The 24116-nt window shown below is 36.7% G+C and overlaps 1 protein-coding gene across 3 annotated transcripts in view; it reads right to left on the bottom strand.

Annotated features, from left to right (window-relative positions):
• Window positions 1-5724: 5724 nt before the first annotated feature.
• JAKMIP1 (janus kinase and microtubule interacting protein 1) overlaps window positions 5725-24116 on the bottom strand; it is a 201637-nt gene continuing 183245 nt past the window's right edge. For 2 of the 3 annotated variants that reach the window (XM_051963871.1, XM_051963873.1), the window contains 3 exons: window positions 17227-17292; window positions 9760-9804; window positions 5725-8832 (listed from right to left, as the gene is read on the bottom strand). In XM_051963871.1, coding sequence (XP_051819831.1) covers window positions 8800-8832; window positions 9760-9804; window positions 17227-17292 — 144 coding nt within the window. In that variant the 3' untranslated portion in view covers window positions 5725-8799. Of the gene's footprint in view, window positions 8833-9759; window positions 9836-17226; window positions 17293-24116 lie in introns of all 3 variants that reach the window. The other variant, XM_051963872.1, reaches the window with a different exon arrangement.

Here is a 24116-nt window from a genome sequence, read left to right as displayed (position 1 = left end):
ATTAGAAGCATGCTGTCCTTGCTTTTTTCATGGCAAATATCTCTTCAACTGAGAGTGAGCTTCCTCCCATGAGGCTATTAGTGTAATTATTATCCCCATTTTATAGGTAGAGAAGTTGAGTGTCAAGGTGACTCAGGCACTAAGTTCTACTACTAAATGAAGTTGGGTCTTTAGGCGGGGAAATCCCATGATTTTTTTCTGATGAAATCAGAGCAAAAAGGCCTTTTATTAAGATATCTTAATTTCCTAGAGCAAGGCTCCCCTTCGGGTGGAACAAATAGCCGCTTCCTATTTGAAAGGATTTGGGAAACATGGGGCTAGGTAGCTATTCCCAAAATACACAGATTGTTGTTCCACCTCTTATGACCTCTTTCCTATTGATCACAGAGTTAGAGATTTAGAGCAAGAAGGGATCCTAGTGGCCCCTAGTTTAACCTCTGTGTTTTATAGGTGAGAAAAATGGGACCCACAGAGAACAGAGAAGGAGGTTGCTCATAATAGATATACTGGAGAGGTCCAGTATATCTTCAAGTTCCCAGAATAACAAGGAAAAGAAGATGTGATTCACTGAAAGAATCTCCAGAAATGCAGAATGTCATGGGGTCTTGTGTCTAATTTAAGATTTGTCTCTTATAATTTGAACTTGGAAAGGGGCCAGGAAAAGTTAAGGTGCATCAAAAAGGGGCAAAAAATTAAAAAAAAAGTGAGGTGGCTAAAGTGATGGAATATAGAAATAGACATGAAATATGCTGGTTGCAACTGAAATTAGAATATAGAAGATGGAGGCCATGCAACAGTACAGTCATAGCATCCCTGATCCCTAGAATATCATAAAAATCATAATGATCCTAGGGACAAATTGAGAGGATTTCGCAGATCTGTGATATCATGTGAGGTCAGCAGACCCATTCTTCCTTCAAGAATTCTTCCCACAGAATCCCATGAAGCAGATAATACTAAACTTTACTAGTTAAAGTCCTGGAAGCTTGAAGGGTTATCTGAGAGCATTTGGGGCTTATATTATCATCTTCCTAGATTCCAGAAGAACTTTCATCTACTTGTGTGGGCATAATGGAAATGACTCTACTAATGCATTCCATTTTTTATTCACATTACTTTTATGCCCTAATGGATTTTTGTTATTGCATCGGTGGCCCTTGTGTGGTCTGGTAATAGATAATATTGTACAGAAAAGGAGTTTGAGCTATGATTTGAATAAATGATTACACACAATGGCAACATCAAAAATGTCAGAAAAAAAGGCAAGAGGATCCACAGACAATGTTCTCAATTTTCAGGGAACCAGTTGCTACATTTAGAATCAGACCATAGAATGTGAAACTTGGAAGAGAATGTCAAATACAAAATTCTAGACTTAGAAAAAGCCTTTGATGAGGCAAATGAGGCCAGAGAAATGAGTTGTCCAAAGTCACAGAGCCAAATTTAGACCCTGGGTCCTTTATTCCACATGGAGTAGGGACTCAAGGATAGAAATCCAAAAGCAGAGATGGGAATCTAAATGATCACCTATCATTCTGTTAATGTCAGGGATGGGGGTCTCATCTCCCTTCTCTATGTAAGTTGGGGAAGGCTCAGGAGCAGATCTCAGGAGAAAGTCAATGGATATGCCAGGGGAATGGAATAGGACATAAACAGCATCACGTCTACCCGACAAGCCTGTCCAGGGTTGGCCTACGCTGGCAGTTTGGGATGTGGGTATCTAAAAATGGCTTAGAACATCATTCTAAAAGTTAGAAATTTTCATATGAAAACCAACATGCAGAATTACACAACTTACCCATTTATATTCTTCACTGCACCCAAACCACATTGCTTGCTGTCCTCAAATGGGTCCTGAATACTTCTGCCTTCTCACCTGTGGTCACCACCCACATACATTCTCCAGCCATCCCACCCAGCTTTCAAAACCCAACTCTAACAGCATTTCCCTCACGAATCTTCCCAATTACAACCAGAAAAGATCAGTTCCTCTTCTGGTCTTTCTATCACAATACCAAACTTGATAAATTTTGTTAAAGTAAGGATTCCATCCATGTACGATTTGGACTAAATGAGGTCATTTACAATTCTTGAGTTTTGTGATTCTGCTTGCTTTATCTCTATATACACCACCCTCCTTTCCTGCTGAGGTTGTAAGCTACATAAATCCAGAAGCCCTCTTTTTATTTATCTTTTTTCTCTCCCTTGGAACTTGGCATACAATGAATTGCAAACAGAAAGGGTTTATACAATGTTTTTCAAATACATGGATCAAAGACATCATTGATCAAGTCATGTCCTCCTTGTCTATATATAAACAATACATGGTTTTACACACATACCAAAACACCAATTACAGTACATTTTGTAGTTGTAATGAGCTAGAAAAAAGTAGGTGCTCCTCAACTGAGGAATGGCTAAAGACATTACACATAAATGTCATGACATATTATTAAATTACCCCCCCAAAATGACAAATATAAACTCAGAAAATAACCAGGAGGTTATTTACATGAATTGATGCATAATGAGGCAAGAAGAATATGGAAAAACAACAACAATATAAACAATGAGCATGACTATGAAAGGGGAAAGAACAATGGGTGAGATGAGAAAACGCTTCTATCTCTGACGTTTACTGCATGAGTGACCTTGGCCAAGTGATGACCTCTCTGGGCCTCAGTTTCCTAATGTTTAAAATGAGGGATTAGACTAAATTTTATCTGAGGTCTTTTCCAGCTCTAGTTTGAGGAATGATTATATCTTTATTATATCTTTATTATATAGGTGGAAGATTGATGGTGTGGTAATAATTCATATATTGTCAATCGTGGTCGATGTGTAGTCTGGTTTTGCTAAGCTGTGTGTGTGTGTGTGTGTGTGTGTGTGTGTGTGCACATATGTCTTCATTTTAAATTTTTTGTTTTAAGAGGTGTCTTGCTGAGTAAGGGGGAAGGAAGGGATACATTCAGGAAACGAATGTAACAAAACAAAATGCATCAATAAATACGTAATAACAAAAAAAAATGAAGAAATAGTCATGTTACCACAGCAAAGAATTGAATAACATTTACTGCTTACTGGTTAAGGACCACTAAGCTCATTGCTAAAGGAAGACAGAATGGGAATGGAGAATTGTGTAATAGAATTTAAATTTAAAAAGGCACTCAAAGTATAATAGAAGGATAAACTATGAAGAATACAATTTCAATGAATACACATTTTGGCACTTCTGATATTGTCTAATGTTTCTAGCATCCACTTCTTTGCTAATTTGGAATTTCTTCAATTGTTCTGGTTCAATTATGTCATCTGCTGCATCCCTGAAAAGATGTCTTTGAAAAGAGAAATATGTATACATTGAACAAAATATAAGAGAAAAATTAAATAGGAATAGATTCACCTCGGGGAAATATTTTAACAGATTAATATAAATAAAGTTGTTTTCCTCATCTCTGTCTTTGTTTCCTACTTCAATTTGGATGTTTTCCTCTACAACACATCTTTGCACCAACACTAGACTCATTTCTGACTATTTATCTTTTGGGGCAAGATAGATATTTGACAAGGCATATCTTCACTGAGTCTCCAACCCTGACTGAGAGAATTAGGCTCCTTAACTTTTTTCAACAGTTATATGATTATTCATATGTTTACAATCTAAAATATAGAGGCTAACTTTGAGCTTGCCTCATAATACTCAATCATCAGGCACCTGGAGACACCTGTAGCAAGGCATCTTGTCAGGAAAACTCCAGACATTGAATACAACTTCTGATGTATCATGATAGATCATATTCTTGACCTGTATTCTCAGCTCTTCAAATACCCCCTGAACATTCTATTCCTCAGGCTGAGCATCCTCAATTTTATTCCTTAACTGATTATACTCTATACAAGAAGTTTTGTATAAAATTTGGTTTGGAGAGAAAGAGGATTTATATTGTAATCAATACATTGAACTTGTAGAAAGAATTCTAAGAGTAGCAAGTTAGGGAAATTCTATAATTCTAATTTATCTGTTTTGTAAAGCATGTTATAAAGTCTCCCATACTAAAGTGGAGAGACATGGGGAAGAAAACAGTTCATATATATGACTTTGAAACACATTGAATAGCCACAATCATAGAGAAATTGTTAATGGTTCAATGAAAACTTATTAGAAAAGCTTTAGTACCAAGATTCATGGATCTACCTCTGGATTTGTAAGGCTTAATGTGATTTGGATAAATCCTAGATGACTTTTTAAAAGTGAACATCACAAGTTGAAGATATGACAGATGTGGCTGGATAGCAGTACACATGCAAAAACGAATCAGAGGGATCTTAACTTATTGTAAACTCAATGCAAGCCATCAATGAAAAATGGCAGTCAGAAGAGACCTAGTCAACCTCAGGCTTCTTTAAGAAAGGTATAATATCTAGAAAAAAGAAATCAATGATCCCATTGTATTCTTCCCTTTATGGATAACCAGAAAGTTATTCCAATTTCCTACAAAAGGTTAAAAAGTCCTAGAAAGCACTCTTATTTTTTATGAATGGGTTTGGGTTTTTTTGTTTGTTTATTTGTTTGTGATGCTAAAGAGAAGAGCTGATACAAAAACACATGGATGAGAATTCAAAATGGGTTGAGATCGCATTACTGGAGAGAATGCTATATCAAAAAGAATACAATTTTAAAAAAATATTTAAGCATAAATATCACTTTTTCCTAGTCACAATTATTTGAAATTTGGGGAATTTATGTGGGAGATCAGCTCCTGCACCTGTGATTTCATTGATCTCTACTCCTCTGGGATGAGGAAACTTCCTTTGCTAATTCAGGTTGGCATTGTCTTACAATTTATGGACTTAGAGAATTGCCTAGATTACCTAAAGATTAAATGCCTTGACTTTACCCAGAACCACACCACCCATATATGTCAGAAGGAACAGTCCCGGCTCAGAGGCCACCTTTCTACCTCCTTTGCTATTTAAATACTGATAACTTTCAAATCACTTTTGATGGAATCTCAGATCTGAAAGAGACCTTAGAGTTCAATTAAGACCCTGATTTTTCAGGGAAGGAAATTCTAACCCAAAGGAGGGAATTCAGGTGTCCAAAATTCACCAGTTATTAGCACCACAATGACCATTACATCCCAGATCTCTCCTTCTAGTCCATTGTTTTTTTCTGCATCACTGTACAATTTCCTCAGGAAAAAAAATGAAAAATATGCACCTTTAATTTGCTAACAAATAATCAAAAATAATATTAATAATTTATATACTCATAAATATAATATATTACCCACTAAGTAATAATGCCAATTAATAAAGTGTCTAAAACATAACAGCACCAGTTTCTCTTGTCTCTTTTTCACTGTTTTTTCTCCCCACAGCAAGACATGAACCATCATTCACTGTGAAGGGTGGTTGAAAATTTCTTACAGCTCACTTTAGATACTACTGGTATCTGCGTATGCTGAAGGTCAGGTTTTGTACTCTGTAGGCATGGAGGACAAGGAACACTCTCTAGATGGCTAAACATTGAGAGTTGAGAGCAGAAATTTCTCATGTAGAGCGAGAATTGACCCGATGTGAGCTCAGCACGCTGGACTTTCATTCCACACCCCAAACGGAATTAAGCAATTCTGGCTAATTTACCAAAGGTCTCAGGTTGCAAGGAAGCTTCTAGTTGCCCTAGAAAACCTAAGTGCATGAAAAAAAAAGTTCAAATGAAGCTTCTGGCATTATGCATTATTTATTTTAGTAAAGATGTGAACATATGCACAAAGATATAAAATGAAGCTTTCAGTATATGCATTGCTTCCCCTACTTAAGTGCTCCTCTGGAAAACCTAAAGTGTAAAGTACAGATAGTTTAGCAGGGCATTTAAGGCTCTCCCTAACCTGGCCCTAGTTTGTTTCTGCAACCTGACAACCTCTCCCCCTCTCCATTGCTCTTCTGCATATACCAGCTTCTCTAACCATAGCGGTTGTCTACTCTCGGTTCCCACTACTCCATACATATACACATATATGTATGTATGTGTGCCTGTATACACATATATACATATACACTATATATGTCTCTATATATTTAAATATAGAGTGAGTGTGTGTGTGTGTGTGTGTGTGTGTGTGTATGTATGTATGTATACATAACAGCGAGAGCAAAGTGACATGCAAGCTGATGTTTAGGAGCAAGTTCTAAAAGGAGTGGAATACATCTTACCTAAACCCAACATCTTCACCCAGTGCAAGTACAATGTGCTGCCTGCCATAAGCACACTTAAATGCTTAATGAGTGAATGTTGAATAATGAGAAAGAAAAAAATGGGTCAGGAGAGTAGAGATCAGTCATTAAGGCCATGAAATCCAAGAGTTCAGATGATCCAATAAATTGTAGAGAATGGTCACTTATGCCTTTAAAAAGACAAGACTAAACTTGCATGCCTTAAGCCCACTTATTACTAGGAAGAACAAAAAAAGGATGATTACAAACCTGCTTCCTGTTTCCTGCTTTTTTTTTCCCCAGGAGGTCATCATGCACCCTGATAGTGCCCATATGATGTCGAGATATTAGGGAAAATCGGTTTCTGTATACAATAATTGTGCTTTTTTTTTCCTCCCCTAAGGTTTACAGTCAGTTTGACTCAATAAAGCCCTTTTGATCCCTCAGTTTCTGAAATATGCAAAGTTTATTTTCACTCACTGCTTTTCCCAGTATGTCCTTCAGGCGTCCTGGGTGTGATTTTCCAACAAAGACATTGGTTTCCCTCAGTTTTCTCACTGAGGTCTGTGATTAAAAAGTGCACTTATGTTGGAATTTCTGTATGTTTGTATATTTATGTATGTGTGACCCCTAGTTTCATGAATAATCATTGACTTTGAAACCACTAAAATATTTTATTGCCTAGGCTTGTTTCAACCCTCTCCTATATGGATACTGTTGGTGCTTCTGTGAGGCTGAATGATAAGTTTTCAATAATCGTTGGGATTTTCTTTCCTTCACTCTTTAGGGTACAAATATTGGCTTCCTGACATCTTCCATAAAGCTGTTTTTCATAGGAGGTCACATTCTTTACCTCTGAAGATTTCTGCATTGTTTTCTCCCTTATGATCACAAACCTTCCAACATCACTAGTTTTTTGCCTTGATTTTTTTTCTTTTTTTTTGCCCCAAGAGCTTAAAGGATTGAGGATATCATCTTGTGTTCTTCTACCACCAGCATTTTATAGAAGAGAAAGCTGAAGCTCAGAAAGGTGAAGTGATGTGCCCAATATCACACAAAAACAGAGTCAAGGTTCAAAAAGTGGCTGATGATCATCAGAGACTGTTCCCTGAATTTGCTAACATCTGGCTCTTTCCTAACTTCACTTGGAAAATGTTTCCCTTTGACTCATGTGTTCTCATTGTTATGGCTGCCTTTCCCACCCTCACCAATAGTGTTAAAAGAAAAATCTTCTCTGAGAATGCTTTCCTACACTCATCCTTTTCTACCTTCTCATATCCATCCACAATGCAATCCTTCTTCTGAAGCTTTCGACTACTTTAAGACATCCAGATTCATTCGTGGTATGTCTCTGGGCTGCTTTCTAGCCTTTAGCAAGCAACACGAGACATAATTTCTCGATATTTATGATCTACTTCATCTGAGCTCCTAAGTGTGTTCTTTAAAGTTTTGTCCTTGTCCTTCATCTCTTTTCTTTCTACATTTGACACAGTGTATATATCATATCCATACTATTGGACTGTAAGTTCCTTGAGGACAGGGATGGTTCATTTTTCATGCTTGAATATCCATTGCTTGATTAATAGATATTTTATTGATTTGAGTTTATTTATGATAGAGTGAATTGTACTGAAGACAGAAGGCTGTTTTTTTGTCATAAACATTTAGTTAAATTTTTAATCCTTTGCTTGATCTCCTCACTTGACCTTTTATTCTTTAGCTCAACCTCTGATGCAACTCTTCCCCCCTCCCCTTCAAATCTACTTTGAATCCTGAAGGAGGCATAGATGTAATACAATTTTACATATTATCTCCCTTCCACCTCCTCCATCTAGCACAATGCTCCAATGTTGCTTTTTTCAACATTTTCCCTGGCTCTAAAGAGACTGTCCCTTGCATCACTGACATAGCCCTTGCATAGTCATGGTAAACTCTGATTGAAAATGATATCAGGAGATCCCTGCAACCGGTTGCTCCCCGAACATATCACAAACCAACCTGTTTACCACCCTCTCTGTTTCTACCAGAGTTTTGACTTGGCTTTCCCAGGAACTAGATCCAGAGGCACCTGCGTGATTGAAAATTTGTTAATTGGGGGTTCTCAAATGTAATTTTCATTTTTGGAGTCTTCTTCAAAGAATTCCTCTAGACTTCATTGTTAACAATTAGCTAGTCATTGATAAATATATACAGATTTCAGAGAGTTTGTGTCCAGTGGTGAAACTGCAAAGCACATTGGTTGGAAGCATGCAGGGTGGAGACCAATAATGCAGGGACTTCTCTTGGTGGACCGTTTCTCATTCCCTTCATTCCTTGTAATTGCACTTAAGTTTTCTTTATTCAGTTCATTTTTTTATGTTGATGAAGGGTGACATATGACATAGTCTGGTATAAAAATGCTGCTTATCATTATAAAATTCCCACTTGCAATGTCCATCTTACAGTTTGAAAGGCGGCATGTGCAGTTTCATCACCAAAATTCGTCACTTTAAAGCTGTGTCCAGTCGACATTCATTCACTGCTTGAAGGGGTTGACGTTGAAGGGCTTTGTCTTTGGATGAGGGGGCTGAGCTGCAGTAACACTTAGGCGTTCGCTCCATAAGCTCTTTTTCGATCCTGTGTGAAAAGGAGAACGATGTTGATTTCACATAACAACCCCAGGATAGCAAATGTGGATTGAGTTCATTTGTGATATTAAGTGGCAGGAATGGCAAAAGCATGTTGTAGCTACTAATGGTCATAGTAGAAATGGAGAGGCACTTAGCACATTAAAGTCACTTTGAAGGAATATAAAGGATGTCATCAGAGAAATATATGATCAATATATGAATCTGAAACATAGCAAGAATGACTATAAACTGATGAAAAACCTTCAGGTTCCAATGGCACCCACACATTAGAAAGATGTTTAGAACAAAGTGTCCTATGTTCTATTATGACAGGACACGACCAGGAGCTTCACATGATGGACAATTAGGATGGGCTAAGATCTGCACTATTGAAGCTCACAGATCCATAGAAATATTAAATGAAATAAATGATAGAAATAAGTTGGCATTTTATAATTTTCCAAAATGTTTTCTCCTTCAATATTGTGCTATTATGCCCATTTGCAGATGAGAAAATTAAGACATAAAAGAGGGACTTATTTCAGGTCATACAGCTAAGAAAATTAAATTCCTACTGCAACTAGGAAAAAGAATATTATTTTCTTTCTATGGACCTTGATTTACTATTGTGACAAAGAAAATAATACACTTGACCAAAGATGTCAAATTTTAATATTGAAAAGCCATATTACATATACCAGGCTAACAAATTTTTTGGTTGTAAATGACCTTTTGACCATTCTATTCCAAATGGAGAAATTCCCCATCCATTTCGGGAAATATCTACACCACATTTTCATAGGCGCCTATAATTTCACTTTACAAAATACTATCAGCTTGTTAATAATTGTAAAATGAATAGAAATAGCCAAGTTCAAAATGCTTTTTAAAGACCTTTAAAAAAGACTTTCCACAAACAGAAGAAGATACCAACCCGATTTCTTGGCTCACTGGAGTCATCAAGGCCACAGAATGAATGCTAGAGAGAAAAACAAAAAAAGGAACAAAAACTATAAAATAAGATCAAAAGAAAATGAGAGAAAAAAAAGAAAAGAAAAATGTAAGAGATGTAACATGGATTTCAATGAGTCATCATACAAAATTTGTGACAATATAAGATTTGTGACATTGAAATTGATTTGTACAAAGAGAAAAGAGCTTATTCTTCAGATCTCATCTCACAAAACAATGAGCATTTGTAAAATATGTGCTATGTGCCAGACAATCTTATAAATGAAACAAATTGAACATATATAATCACAAAATCATTAATAATAATCATGACATCAGTCATATTTTAATTTAAAAAATAGTGCTTTAAGGTTTACAGAATTTCTTCACAGCAAACCTAAAAATAAGGTTCTTTGGAGGAGGGGATGGGTTTGTTTGTCCTAGAGTGAGTCCACAAGTGTAGGAAAAGTCCAGAAAAGAAAATTCATTTTGTAGTAGCTTAGCACCTCTTCTGAAACTTAGAGAAAGTATCCCTGAAAAATAACTTTTTTTTAATGAATCTAAGGATTGATGAGTGGCTCAGAGTAAACTAGTAATAACTAGTGAGTTTTAGGGTTAAGATTGGATTCAAGTCTCCTAACCCAAATTTAGCTTTTCCCCCAATATATTCTATAAGTTAATAAGTGTCTTTTTCACTCAAGAATTCAGATTATCCAAAAGCTTTCCAGTAGACTATGCAAACCAAATGTAAATTTTAGTAGACTGCCCTAGAACACCAGGGTACTATGCATTGCAGAGATACCATTGCAAGGTATGTATCACAGGACTTAAAATTAATGTTTCTTTCACTTTAACTGGGCATAAAGTTTTAATCACAATGCTCAAATAGAAGGTATATTTCCTTCTAAGATATTAAGAGATTCAGACAATGTAAATATTAGCCCACCAAAGACATGCTTCCTGATATCATCTACTTATTTTTCATTTTGTCAACTTATACTCATTATACACCTACTGTGAGCAGAGCACTGTATTAGGTGCATGGAGGAATAGAAAGGTAAGATGAGAATGTGTACTCTCATAAGACTTATTGTCTAGGATGAGCAGATTAAGTACGAACACACATATAACAATTGCACTAAAGATCTATAAAATAATTCTTTGAGGTCCAAGGGGGAAGACTGAGACGTAAAAGATAGTTTCAAAAAGTAGATATTATTGAATTTGTCTTCACAATATTATCAAAAATTAAAGAGACAAAAAGAAAGAGGGAATATTATACTCATGTGAGAGGTTAAAAACCCTGGGTCATCTTGGCCAAATCACTGAACCTTCTAGGACATCCTGTCATCTATGAAATGGGGAACAAGTTGGGCAAGATGGCCTCTGAGGTCCCTTCTGCATCTATGCTGATGATCCTAGTATCTTAGGATGGGAGCAGCGTGGGCAGAGACTAGGGGAAAGGCATAATATCCCACTGGAGCTGAATACGCAATAGTATCCAACAAATGCCATTAACTCTAATGTTGAATGCTTTCTGTAGCTCAAGATATAGATGAACAAGTCCAACATTCTCAAGTTACATATATCAGAATCTTTTAGAAAGGTTAAATGTCCAAGATCACAAAATTAGTTCGACACTAGAGCCGGTGACACCAACAGGATCCTAGGACCTAAGCCTTTTTGTTCACCATCATATTCTCTCACTCTTGTGACTTTCTTGAGCTCTAGTCTGCCAAAATTGGAAGGTTTTACAAAGAAGTTCAAAGCACAAGATGATGGAGGATTTTGATTATTCCTGAGTCCATTATCACAGAACTGGAGTACAGAGTAAAGACGGGAAGTTCAGGAAAGAAGGGGGAGCTTCCCTCTAAATAATATCATTTCTACAGCTAGAATTTATATAAACTTTCACATTATCAAAGCACTTGACATTAGTTTCATTTGATAATCACAACCTTGCAAATACTATTATGATCCATATTTTACGCATAAGGAAAATGAGGCTGAGAGCAAAAGACTTGCCCAGCTCACATAATTAGGAAGAGTCTGGAATGGGAAAAGAAAGCAAGGCTTTCTCTTTGCAGATCCAGACCCGTCCTCTTGCCTAAAACAAAGCTGAAAGCTCTTGAATCAGGGCTGGCCTCCACAGAGCAAGATCTTCCTTATTATACAGGACCTAGAAAAAAATTGGTAAGAGCTGAGATCCTTTGGGCATGTCAGTCCTTCCAACACAGGCCTGGTTTACTCAGAGATCCCAACGAATCCATGCTCATTTTGGAGAGACAGATTTAGTATGTCAAGAGCAATAGCACCTCACCCTCAAAAAGGTGTTATCAGTGAAAATTGATATTGCAGGAGTTACAGATGTCTAACTGTCTCTGTAGACTTAAGTAGACATGTCAGCCGGGAGGAAACCTCATCCTTTTACTTCCACCCTCCTTCCTGGAAACCCTTCTCTTGCACCTCCAATCTGAGCCCTTTATTTTGACATTCAGCCAAATTTGCAACTGGCCAACATCACTTGGCTGAAATCAAAAGGAAGTGATTTGTATCAGCTGCTGGAAGCCTCTGTTACAAGACCAGAAAAATAATAGCTGATGCTCACATGAAAAGTGACTTGGCATTTATAAAATACTTTACAAATGTGCTGTCATTTGAATATCCCAACAATTCTGGAAAAGGGAGCTATGATTATACCCATTTCACAAATGAGCAAATTGAGGATCAGCGTGATGGATTTATTTGCCCATGAGCATATGGCTAGTAAGTTCCAGGTTCAGGATTTCTTAACTCTGACAGCATTACTCTGTCCACTCATACCATGATAGCTCTCATTCCTGCCAAATGAGAAAACAGAGGTTCATAGAGGTGGAGTCTTTTGCCCATGGCCACACAGCTAGTGTTGGTATTCGAAGTCAAGTCTGATTATCTTCGAGACCAACACATTGCCCACTCGATTCAGGTACCTCTTCATTCTGTTTTCCTTACTTGACTAAACATCCAAATGACTATATTTTCTTTGAAATAGGAGAATGCAATGGACTTTGAGTCAAAAGATTTGAATTCAAGTCATGCATCTTTGACTTAATAGCTTTGTGACTTTGGACAAGTTACTTCATCTTTCATGCCTCAGTTTCCTCCTTTGTAGTATGGGAATAAAAATATTCACACTAATTATCTCATAGTAAACATGAAAGTGCTGTTTTGTTATTATTGTTGTTTATTATTATAGTAAATAATTATATTTATTATTGTTATTTATTATTATTATTGTTATTAGAGTTCAATACACTCTATCAAGTGTATTGCTACAGCATAATAAGGAACATCTAGTTTCATTTAGTTTCTACTGTTTTACAAAAATCCTTTTATCACAAACTTTATACAGACATTGAAATGATTCTTAATTAGACAAGGATTTTGAGGAAAGGGGAGGTCGGCTTCAGTGTCAGCACTGCTGTGCCTTCACTGTTCTATCTACTATAACTTTATTTTTAGGTAATATATTATAAATTACATTTTCTGAATGGGCTGACTATGCTGGCAAAAGAGAATTTCTGTTTTAATTTTGGAAATATTTTAACTATGAAAACTGGGAGGCTGTTGGCAGGCAAGCTGGAATCGAGGTAGTATGAGATAAGAGAAAGGTAATGTGGGGCCATATTACAAAGGGGCTTGAATACCAAGATAAGGAGCTAATGACTTATTTAATAAAGAAGAAAGAGCCACCTCAGAGGCCTGAAGCTAGAAGTGTCAAACTCCACATCAAAACAAATTAAATGCCATTTAGGAAATGTTTAACGAAAGAGATAAAAATATGATGCAGATAATGTTAATTTCTGATTTTCTAAGAATATGTAGGTGCAGAGATTCATTTCCATTTGAAGTTGACAGAACTGCCCAAGATCTTCCAGCCAACAAATGGAGCCCTTTGCCAAAATAAATAAATGGGTTGTTGATAAAAAAAAAAAAACAACCAAGTGCCAATAGACGTAGCTTTCTGTATGGCTCTATTCAAATTCTTACTGCAGACATCTACTAGCTTCTAGAGTCTAGAAGGGATCCTCAAACTTTTTAAATAGGGGGCTAGTTCACTGTCCCTCAGATTGTTGGAGGGCCGGACTATAGTAAAAACAAAAGCTTTGTTCTGTAGGCCTTTAAATAAAGAAACATCATAGCCCTGGGTGAGGGGGATAAACGTCCTCAGTTGCTGCATCTGGCCTGCAGGCCATAGTTTGATGACCCTATTCTAGACCATTCCCCAGTTTTTTTTTTTAAAAAAGAGGTTATTATCTGGCTCACAAACTTCCTCATTACCTTAATCCCTAACTTCATCATTGGGTAATTCAGTATTTACACTAATGTCCTTTCAAATATTTAATTACAAAGTTCAGAATTTCTTCAATGTCTGTGATATCCCCACACCTCCTCAGTCATCACTGTGCAATGTGTGTGTGTTATGACCTCCTGTCTTTCCAGCCCATCCTTTATGTCATTCATTCTTCATCTTTATCTGAAAACCTAGTTCTTTCACCTTCCCTCTTCTCCCAGTCCATCCTCCCTACTCTGGTTTGACCTTAACTCTAACTTTTTGTAGCTTTCTGAACTCTACATTATTCTCTAAACTCAACCCCCTTGGCTCTTCTTATTCCTTTCCCTGTCACTCCCTATCTTTTTCCCTTCCTGGAAAAATTTTAAACACAAGTGCAAAGGAGAATTTTTCTCTTCCACTCATCAGCCTCATAGACTGCTGTAGCTTCTCAGAACTCCCCTGTGTCTTTGGGGATGCCGATTTTTGATCCAGTTTTTTAGGTTAAAAATCTCGGGGTCATTTCTGACTCCTCCTAGTCTGACAGATATTCTGCTAATTCATCAGTTTTGTTGATGTAATTTCCTTTAAAAAATTTAAGATTAAGTCTCCCAATTCGACCAGGCTGAATGCAGTGGCTACAAATCCTGGATCCAAAGCTGCTGAGATTGCCACGGGAGCCAATATGCTCTTTCCAACTTAAGCAAATTTGCCCCTCCTTGGGCAAACTGGAGGAACCACCACCACCATGACTATCTCTCGAGACCTCACCATATTAATTCTTAATTAGGTGCCAACATCCCAGAAGCACAGTCCATTGTAATTTGGAACTCTGGAGCTTAGTAGCTCCAGCAGGTTTAGTCTCCTCATAGTTGGAATCAGAGACATGCACCATAAGCCAACTTCTTTTCTTTTTTAAAAATAATTATAGCTTTTTATTTACAAGATATATTCATGGGTAATTTTTCAGCATTGACAATTGCAAAACTTTTTGTTCCAATTTTTCCCCTCCTACCCCCACCTGAATAAGAAATCTCTATATTATTAGTAAGTTCATTTCAAATCATTGTAAGGACGTGACTTCCCCCATGTGAACTTAATCTCCATGGGAACCATGTGAACCTAATCAAGGTAGGATGTGACTCCCCCTGTGAGGACTTGACTGTTCTCTAAGAACATATGTTTTAGCTCCTTCTCTCATGAGAATTTGGCCACTTTTTAAGCTATAAGCTGGGAACATACCACATGTGTTTTAGCTCCAAATACGTGATTCCAGGAACTTGCCACTCCTTGGAACAGTTGCTATTGATAAGGACTGGCCCCCTTGTCAATGCAACACTTGACTATAACCATCTGGAGCCCTTGTCAGTACGTCCCTGTCTTATATGAGGTCTTTCTTTGGCTCAAAACCTTCTTTGTCCCGATTCCTATAAAAAGCGGGTAAAGCATTCTCCATTTTGAAACCTTTCCTACGGAGATGATGATCTGCCTAGGATTTTCCCGTTTGGGACTCAAAGACTGAAAATACTGGGGTTTCCCAGCCACCGCCAGCAAATTAGAGTCGGAGCTTCCCCGATTGGTGATGTATTCTCTCTCTCTCTCTCTGCTATTTTAATCATAATTCTCATTATTCTTTGTCTTTTATGTATTATTTGCTGTATGAGTTGTTATTGTAAGCATTCTATTCCGTGTATTGTATGATTAAACTTTACTTTCACTTTGATTGAGTCCAAGAGCGTTATTTATAGGAGCAGATTCGAACTTTTCCCTAAAATTACAGAATACCACCCCTTTCCCCAGATGGCAGGTTGACCAATACATGTTAAATATGTTAAAGTATAAGTAAAATACAATATATGTATACATGTCCAAACAATTATTTTGCTGTACAAAAAGAATCAGACTCTGAAATAGTGTACAATTAGCCTGTGAAGGAAATCAAAAATACAGGCAGACAAAAATAGAGAGATTGGGAATTCTATATAGTGGTTCATAGTCATCTCCCAGAGTTTGATAAAGCTCTTTTCAACAATGAAGTGATTCCAGCCATTTCTAATGGTCTTGTGATGGAGAGAACTATCTGCATCCAGAGAGAGAACTGTGGGGACTGAGTGAATATCACAATAGTATTTTCATATTGTTTGTTGTTGTTTACTTGCTTGTTTTTTTCTTTCTCAATTTTTCCCTTTTGATCTGATTTTTCTTGTGCAGGTGCCAAGAAAAACATACTTTACATTGAAACAATGTAAAAGTATGTTTAGAAGAATTGCACTTGTTTAACTGATACTGGATTCTGTCTAGGGGAGGCAGAGGGGAAAGGGAGGGAAAAATTGGAACACAAGATTTTGCAAGGGTGAATACTACCTTTGAATGTATTTTTAAAATAAAAAACTATTATTATTATTAAAATGATTAAGTTTATAGACACCAAATTAAGAACACTTGCTTTAAAATGTATGTTCTCAATAATTATATTAGATTGGGACTAGAAAGTCAAGAAGGATAGAATCGCTCTGTCATTGGTAGCTGTCAGACCAAGATAATCATACTATTAGGTTGGGACCAGAAAATCAAGGATGGAATCACTCTATCTTTGGTAGCTGTCAGACCATGATAATCATACTATTAGGTTGGGACTAGAAAGTCAAGAAGGATGGAAAGACTCTGTCCTTGATAGCTGTCAGACCATGACCTTTAAAGCCAGATGAACAGATCTCTGGGATAGCATCTGGTTTTAATTGTGCCTGTCTCACCTGAACCTTCAGAATATGCTTGTTAAAAGTCATAAAACTTCCCTGAAAGTGACATCAAGGGATTTGCCACAAAGTCATTTTTCTTTTTATCCTATAGATGTGCAGACTGATTGAAATGAAACCTGAGTGTGTTTTCCTCCCTGGTCTACCAGATTACTGCTTTTCACTAGTCTTTGAAAAGAGTTGTAAGCTGGAAGCTGGAAACAATATTCACATAAGAAACAGCACCACACAGGGATCAAATGTTGGTGGCTGATAAAAATGGCAGCCAATGAGTGATTTGTATTTGGATTAGTCACCTATAACCTGTCCCCTGACAAACGTTACGAAAACCAAAATGAAAGAGAAGGATTATGAAGAGGAAACTAGTGGTCATCACACTTACCTTTTCTTCTATTTCTTTCAGTTGTCGTTTTTGAAGTTCTATTTTATCCTCTAGGTCCCGAATTCTCTGCAACATAAAAATGTACATATCATCAAGTGATTGAATAAGTAAGTTACTGTTTATACACTGCCTGAAGATTTGCAAAGAACATTACTAACAGTATTTCATTTTATTCTCATAATAATCTTGGGAGGTAGGGGCTGGCTGTTATCACCCCCATTTTATATGGGTTAGACAAAGATTAAATGACTTGCCAAAGATTACACAGCTAACTAGTGTCTGCATATATATTTGAACGTGGGTCTTCCTAACTCCAGGCCTCATGTTCTATAGTTGTAACAGCTACATTTTCTCTTCTTATCTCGTCCTGTCAACCTCACAAGTGGTTTGGAAGGATCCAGTGAAATAGTTCTAGGTCCTTCATTCTGACCCAGACAATCACAAAATCACAGCAATTCAGGATTGTCACTCGTCATCCAGTCCAACCGTGAATCCAAAGAATATTAGTATGCCTTCATTAAGCATCTACTTGTTTGATCCCCACTCACCAGTCCCTCAGATGAAAAAAGATTGGATTCATAATAGATAGGCTTCAAGCTCAGAACAGTAAAGCCTTTAGTCACCATTTTACTTCAGTTAATCAAACATTTACAAAATAAACACATTCTATGTGTGCAATACAAGCTAAGTCATGGATACAAAGAGATAAAAACAAAACTGTCCCTGACCTCAAAGAGCTTATATTCCCTTGGAAGGCTCTACAATATTTACTCCCCAAAATAGATATTTTGATATTTGAGATAATTTGAGAAAGAAAACTAGCAACTTAGAGATACCTTCATGGAGGAAGGGATAAAAAAGTTGGGCTATGAATCTAGACAAGGCTAATGAAGATTATTAAAGACAATGGAAGGAAGAAATTATATTCCAGGATTGGAAGAAAACATATAAAAATGTATAGAAATAAGAAATGAAACAATACGTAGAACAATTTATAATCCCATCTGGTTGCAATATAGAATTCTGGATATCTTTAAATGTCAGGCCAGGGAAAGAAGAGGAAGAGGGGACTCAGTCTACTAATCTTGGAGGCAATAGGAAATAAGCAAAGGATGTACTATATGGATGTGAACCAGATCTACATGTAGAGTCTCAGCCTCTCCTCTGAACTTCAATGTCAATTACTTATTGAATATTTCAAACTAGAAATTCTAGAGGCATGTGGAATTCAATATGCACAAAACAGGACTAATTTTCTTTCTATTTAATCCTTGACACAAGAAAACAAACAAAAAACCCCACTTTTATTACATATGTTTCCTTTTATTGAGAGAGGCTTCTTTGAGAAGACCATCTTTTTTGGTCTTCTAAGTTGATAAACTTCCTATAATCCTCAAATTCTTACTTTGCCTCACCCTACACATCCAATCAGTTGCCAGATCTTGTTACTTTTACCTGCACAACAGCTCTCACTTCAGACCTTTATGTCTGCTCACATGCTCACTCCACTTTAGCACAGATCCTCATTGCTTCTCATCCAGATTATTACAACAGTTTTCTCACTGGAGTCCAGCCTAAAATTTCTCTCTACTTCAATCTATCCTACTGCCAAAGTGATTTTCCTTAAAAACATGTCTAACCATGTGACTTCTATTCTCAACCTTCTTCAGTGGTTCCCTATAACCTATGGGATAAAATACTTCTCTTTTTATTGCCTTAAAACCTCACATTACTCTGACCCATCTTTCCATCAACACTGCACACTCATTACCCCTTGGTTTTTTGCTCATTTCTTTTTAAAGATTAAGGTCTGATCTTAAGGTAAAGGTGCAACAGCTGTTTTTGTTTGCCCTGAGGCCAGTGATGCTGACCAATTTACAATGCTGGGTAGGTTTTTCTGGTGTTCAGAGGTTCACGGGTTGCCTTTTATATTTGCTTTGAATGTCTCACAGCTAATCTGCTGATCCCCGGGCTTATAATCAGGACAGAGTAGCCAAAGAGTCTTACAGTACATTCCTTGGCCCCCTGTGCTGCATCTGGGCTCAGCAGCTTCTCCCCCTGCTCAGTTGAAACAGACATTTTCTGAAGTTCTTTCAAAATATCTTCTTCTAGAAACTTATTGTACACCAAATATTTGTGGGTTCTGTCACTCCCAAACCAGTTCAGAGAACTGGAGAACAATAGCTACTTGCCTGAGCTCTCCCTCCAAAACACCATTAAATAATACCATTAAATAATTTCTGGGGTGGTAGAACCCATGCAATAAAAGTGAATTTTTTTCCACCAAAGATAATGTAGAAGGTTGGCAGGAAAGGTCTGTTATACCTGGGTGAGAATGTAGATTGTGCCAGCACAGACCAAACCCCGGCAAACCAGCAGTAGACCCCTGGTAGCCATTGAATCAGCTGCAGCAGAGGCTGCTTTTGGAGCTCTCAACAAACAGATGGCAAGGGGGCTGACTGGTCAAGAGATAGCAGGAATCTTTTTGCTAGCCCTGAGGCAGGGTTCTGTTTCTTTGGCCCATATGTGCCACAGTCAAATGGTATTCCTAAGGTGAAGACAAGCAATTAGAATATCAGAGCTTAAGATCTCAGTGAAGCAGGTACCCTTGTCACTGATTTAGGGCAGGAAAAAAAAATGTTTGTGATCACTTACAGACCAGAACACAGATCAACAGAGGAGCAAATACCTCTTCTTAGATCTCAAAACTTACTGAACTAAAAACTTACAGATCCTTAGAAGTATCTCTGAAAACAGCTGCACAAAACCTCTAAAGTTTGAAACAGTATATTCTTCATGTTGGAGGCAGAGTCGTAAAGTCATGATATGGACTGGAAAAAAATATTCTTACCATAGCAAGTCACTGTCATGACAAGGAAGATCAAAACATACACTCAAAGACATCAGAGTCAAAACTCTTAACCAAAGCCTCCAAGAAAAATATGAATTGTTCTCAGGCCATGAAAGAACACAAAAAAAAAAAAGATTCTGAACATCAAATAAGAGAGGTGTAACAAAAAATGGAAGATAAACAAATTCAATAAAATCATGAAAAAGTCAACAGCTTGAAGGAGACAGAAAAACACTGAAGAAAATAACACCAAACCACTTTATATCTCTCAGATTGGCTAAAATTACAGGCAAAAATAATGATAAATGTTGAAGGGAATGATGGACACTAGTGCATTATTGGTGGAAATGTGAAATGACCCAATAGTTCAGGAGAGCAATTTGGAACTTTGCCCAAAGAGTTATACAATTGTATATATTGTTTAATCCAGCAGTCTCACTACTGGATCTATATCCCAAAGAGATCATAAAAGAGGGAAAAGAACTCACATGTGCAAAAATATTTGTATCAGCCCTTTTCATACTGGAAAGGAACTAAAAATTGAGTGGGAGCTCAACAGTTAGGGAATAGCTGAATAAGTTAGGATATATGAATGTAATGGAATATTATTGTTTTATAAGAAATGAAAATCAGGCTGATTTCAGAAAAGCCTGGAAAGACTTACATGAATTTATGCTAAGATCTGAGCAGAACCAAGAGAACATTGTAACACAACAACAAGAAGATTATATGATGATGAACTTGGCACTTTTCAACAGACTCTGTTGCTTTTGCTTTGCTTTGCTTTTCAAAGCAAAGATGCAAAATACCATCCACATTTATAGAGAGAACTATAGAGACTGAGTGTGGATAGAAGCATGATATTTTCTCCTTTTTTTTTTCATTTTGCTCAGTTTTTCCCTCTTGATCTGATTTTTCTTGTGACAATATGACAAATATGAAAATATGTTTAAAAGAATTATACATGTTTAACTCATGTCAGATTGCTTGCTATCTTAGAGATGAAGAGAAAGGAAAAATCTGGAACACAGATTTTTAAAGAAATGAATGTTGAAAACTGTTTTGCATGTATTTGGAAAATAAAATATTACTGAAAATATAATAAAATTTCTGGCAAAAAAGGAAAATTACACTATGAAAAACAAATTAGCCAATGTAAAAATAGGTACAAAAAGCCAATGAGGAGAAGGCCTTAAAAAGTAGAAAAGGCCAAAAGGGGAAAAAAATGGGCAAAATGGAAAAAAAGGTACAAAAATTCACAAAAGAAAATAATTCCCTAAAAAATAGAATTAAGTAAATCAAAGCTTTTGACTTTATGAGAAAACAAATCCAAAAAAGAATGAAAAAATACAAGACAATGTGAAATATACCACTGGAAAAATAATAGATTTGGAAAAGAGATTTAGAAGACCTAATTTAAGTTTATTGTACTACTTGATAGCCATGATTCATAAAAAACACAAATTAAAAAAAAAAGCTAAATGACATAATCTTTCTAGAAATTATCAAGGAAATCCACCTTGGTTTTATAGAACCAGAGAGTAAAATAGAAATGGAAAGAATAGACTGATCATCTCCTGAAAGAGATCCTCAAAAGAAAACTCCTAGGAATATTATAGCCAAGTACCAGAGGTCCCAGTACAAAGACACAATACTTTGTTGTTTTTATGTCTTAGTCTTCCTGACCCCGTTTCTTGGAGTTTTCTTGGCAAAAAAAAAAAAAAATATTTACTTTGCCTTTTTCTTCTTCAGCCCATTTTACAGATGAGGAACTAAGACAAACTGGGTTAAGTGACTTGTCCAGGCTCACATAGCTAATAAGCTTTTGAGACTGGACTTGAAGGCATAAAGATGGTTTTTTTTCTGATTTTAAATCCAGTGCTCTATTCACATTTCCCAGGGAAAAAAATTGAACCATTTATGACCTAGTACCTAAACAGGCATATGGACACCATAAATGCTTAATGATACATTAGTTAGAAAGTCCAACTCAATTTAAAATACTTTTTAAAATGCTTTCTACATGCAAAATACTACGTTTGACACAGAGCTGATGATTTCATCCCTGTCTGGAAGAAGTTTAGAATACTGAAAAAGTGTAGCAAGAGATAAGGCTAAAAAAGTACTAATACTATTATTACTATAATATATGTAATTATACTATATACATGCCATATGTAACAAATATTTTGTACCTACATACCATATGCATATATATAATGTGTGTATATGTATTATAATATATATGTGTATATATATATATGTATATATACATATATACATATATATATATATATATATATATATATATATATATATATATATATATATATATATATATACATACAATACTATAAATTAGAGGGCTATGTACATCAGCTTGTCCTTTTCCTCTCCTTCTTCCCTCTCTTTCCTTCCATTCTCTCCAGTGGACATGTCCCCTTACAGAAGTAACTATAACTAATAATAATAGCTTGTTTCATTTAAAGTTTGTAAATGTGGGGGCAGAGCCAAGAGAGTGTAGAGCAGACCCATCCTCTATCTGATCTTCTTCCAACCAGCAGCAGATTAAGCCTCTAAACACATTTTGGAGAGATAGAACTCACAAATATTTGGAGTATAACACATTTCCAGAAGATACTTTGGAAAGACTTCAGAAAAGGTCTGTTTCAATCAGACAGGGAGACAGTCTACCAAGCATAGCCTAGGGAGCCAGGGCAAGGAGTTGGGGCAGGGAACCAGAGCATTACAGTCTCCCCAAACTGGGAAATCTTCTGTGAGGCTCTTAGGCTACTCTAGTCTGGTTGCAATCAGGTGGTTTAGCAGATTTGCTGTAAAATACCCAAAAGCAAATAGAAAAGGCAAATTATAAGCCACTGAACCCCAGAACCATGTGATTACCCAGCACTGGAAGTCAGTCAGCAGAATAGCCCCACGACAAAGTAAAGCAGCTATTGCTCCTTTGTCTTAAATGCAGACTTTGATCCTTTAAAATGATGAAAAAGGCAAAAAAGAACTCTGACCATAGGCAGCTTTTATGGAGAAAAAGAAGAACAGACCTCAAACCCTGAGGTTCCTAAAGGCAAATCAGCACCAGATGAAGCAAAGGCCTTTTTTTTTTTTCAAATACAGAGTACCTCCCTCTGGGGTAATGGAAAATGATTTGTGCAAGGCCAATTAAAAAACCAAACACCAGAGTCAAGATTTCTTTCTATTCGAGCTTACCATGTCTTCAGTTGACATTGAATTGTTGCTACCATTTACCATTAGTTCCTTTGCACTTTTACCATTGACCATTAGTTTCTTGTGTTTCATAGTCTACCTGTAGTGCCTAATATCTATCTGGGTATACAGGAGGTACACAAAGAAGGCTGGATAATTGACTGACATTCTTGGACCAGAAGAGGAATTTTAGACTTAGGGACTGCCCTAGGAGAACTAAGCACCTCAAGCCTAGAGTGCTTCAAACTCATGATCTAGAAAGTAAGTTCAGAAGAAGTAAAGACAACATGAGGAAGATCGTGTTAACTATAAAGAAGTCTTCATTTCCCTTTCTGTAGTTTTTCAGTTTTATCTGACTCTTTGTGACCCCCTCTGGGGTTTTCTTAGCAAAATTACCAGAGTGGTTTGCCATTTCCCTTTGTGAGTATATTTTATAGATAAGCAAACTGAGTCAAACAGGGTTAAGTGACTTGCCCGGTAAGTATCTGAGACCAGATCTGAACTTGGGAGGATGAGGCTTCCTAATTCCCAGTCCTGAGCTCTATCCATATGCCATCTAGGTGCCCTTTGTCTTTCCATCTTTGATTAATTTACTTCCACCCCACATCTCCTTATACATACTCTTACCAATAGCCTGTGGGTTGTACCGGTATCACCAGAGTAGCAGGAGAATATCAAGGCCTTAAGTATGTTGGGGGATCTCCTATGAGAAGTTTACAGGAGATGCCAGCCAAAGCCACATAAACTAAGAGGGAAGGAATAGGGTGGCACTGGGGGACAGAGTGTTGGTGCTACAATCAGAAAGACCTGAGTCCAA

This window comes from Antechinus flavipes, chromosome 6 (assembly GCF_016432865.1).
Source record: "Antechinus flavipes isolate AdamAnt ecotype Samford, QLD, Australia chromosome 6, AdamAnt_v2, whole genome shotgun sequence".
Classification (NCBI taxonomy): domain Eukaryota; kingdom Metazoa; phylum Chordata; class Mammalia; order Dasyuromorphia; family Dasyuridae; genus Antechinus; species Antechinus flavipes.
The sequence above is the reverse complement of the archived record's forward strand: the minus strand, read 5'-3'. Positions and strand labels throughout refer to the sequence as shown.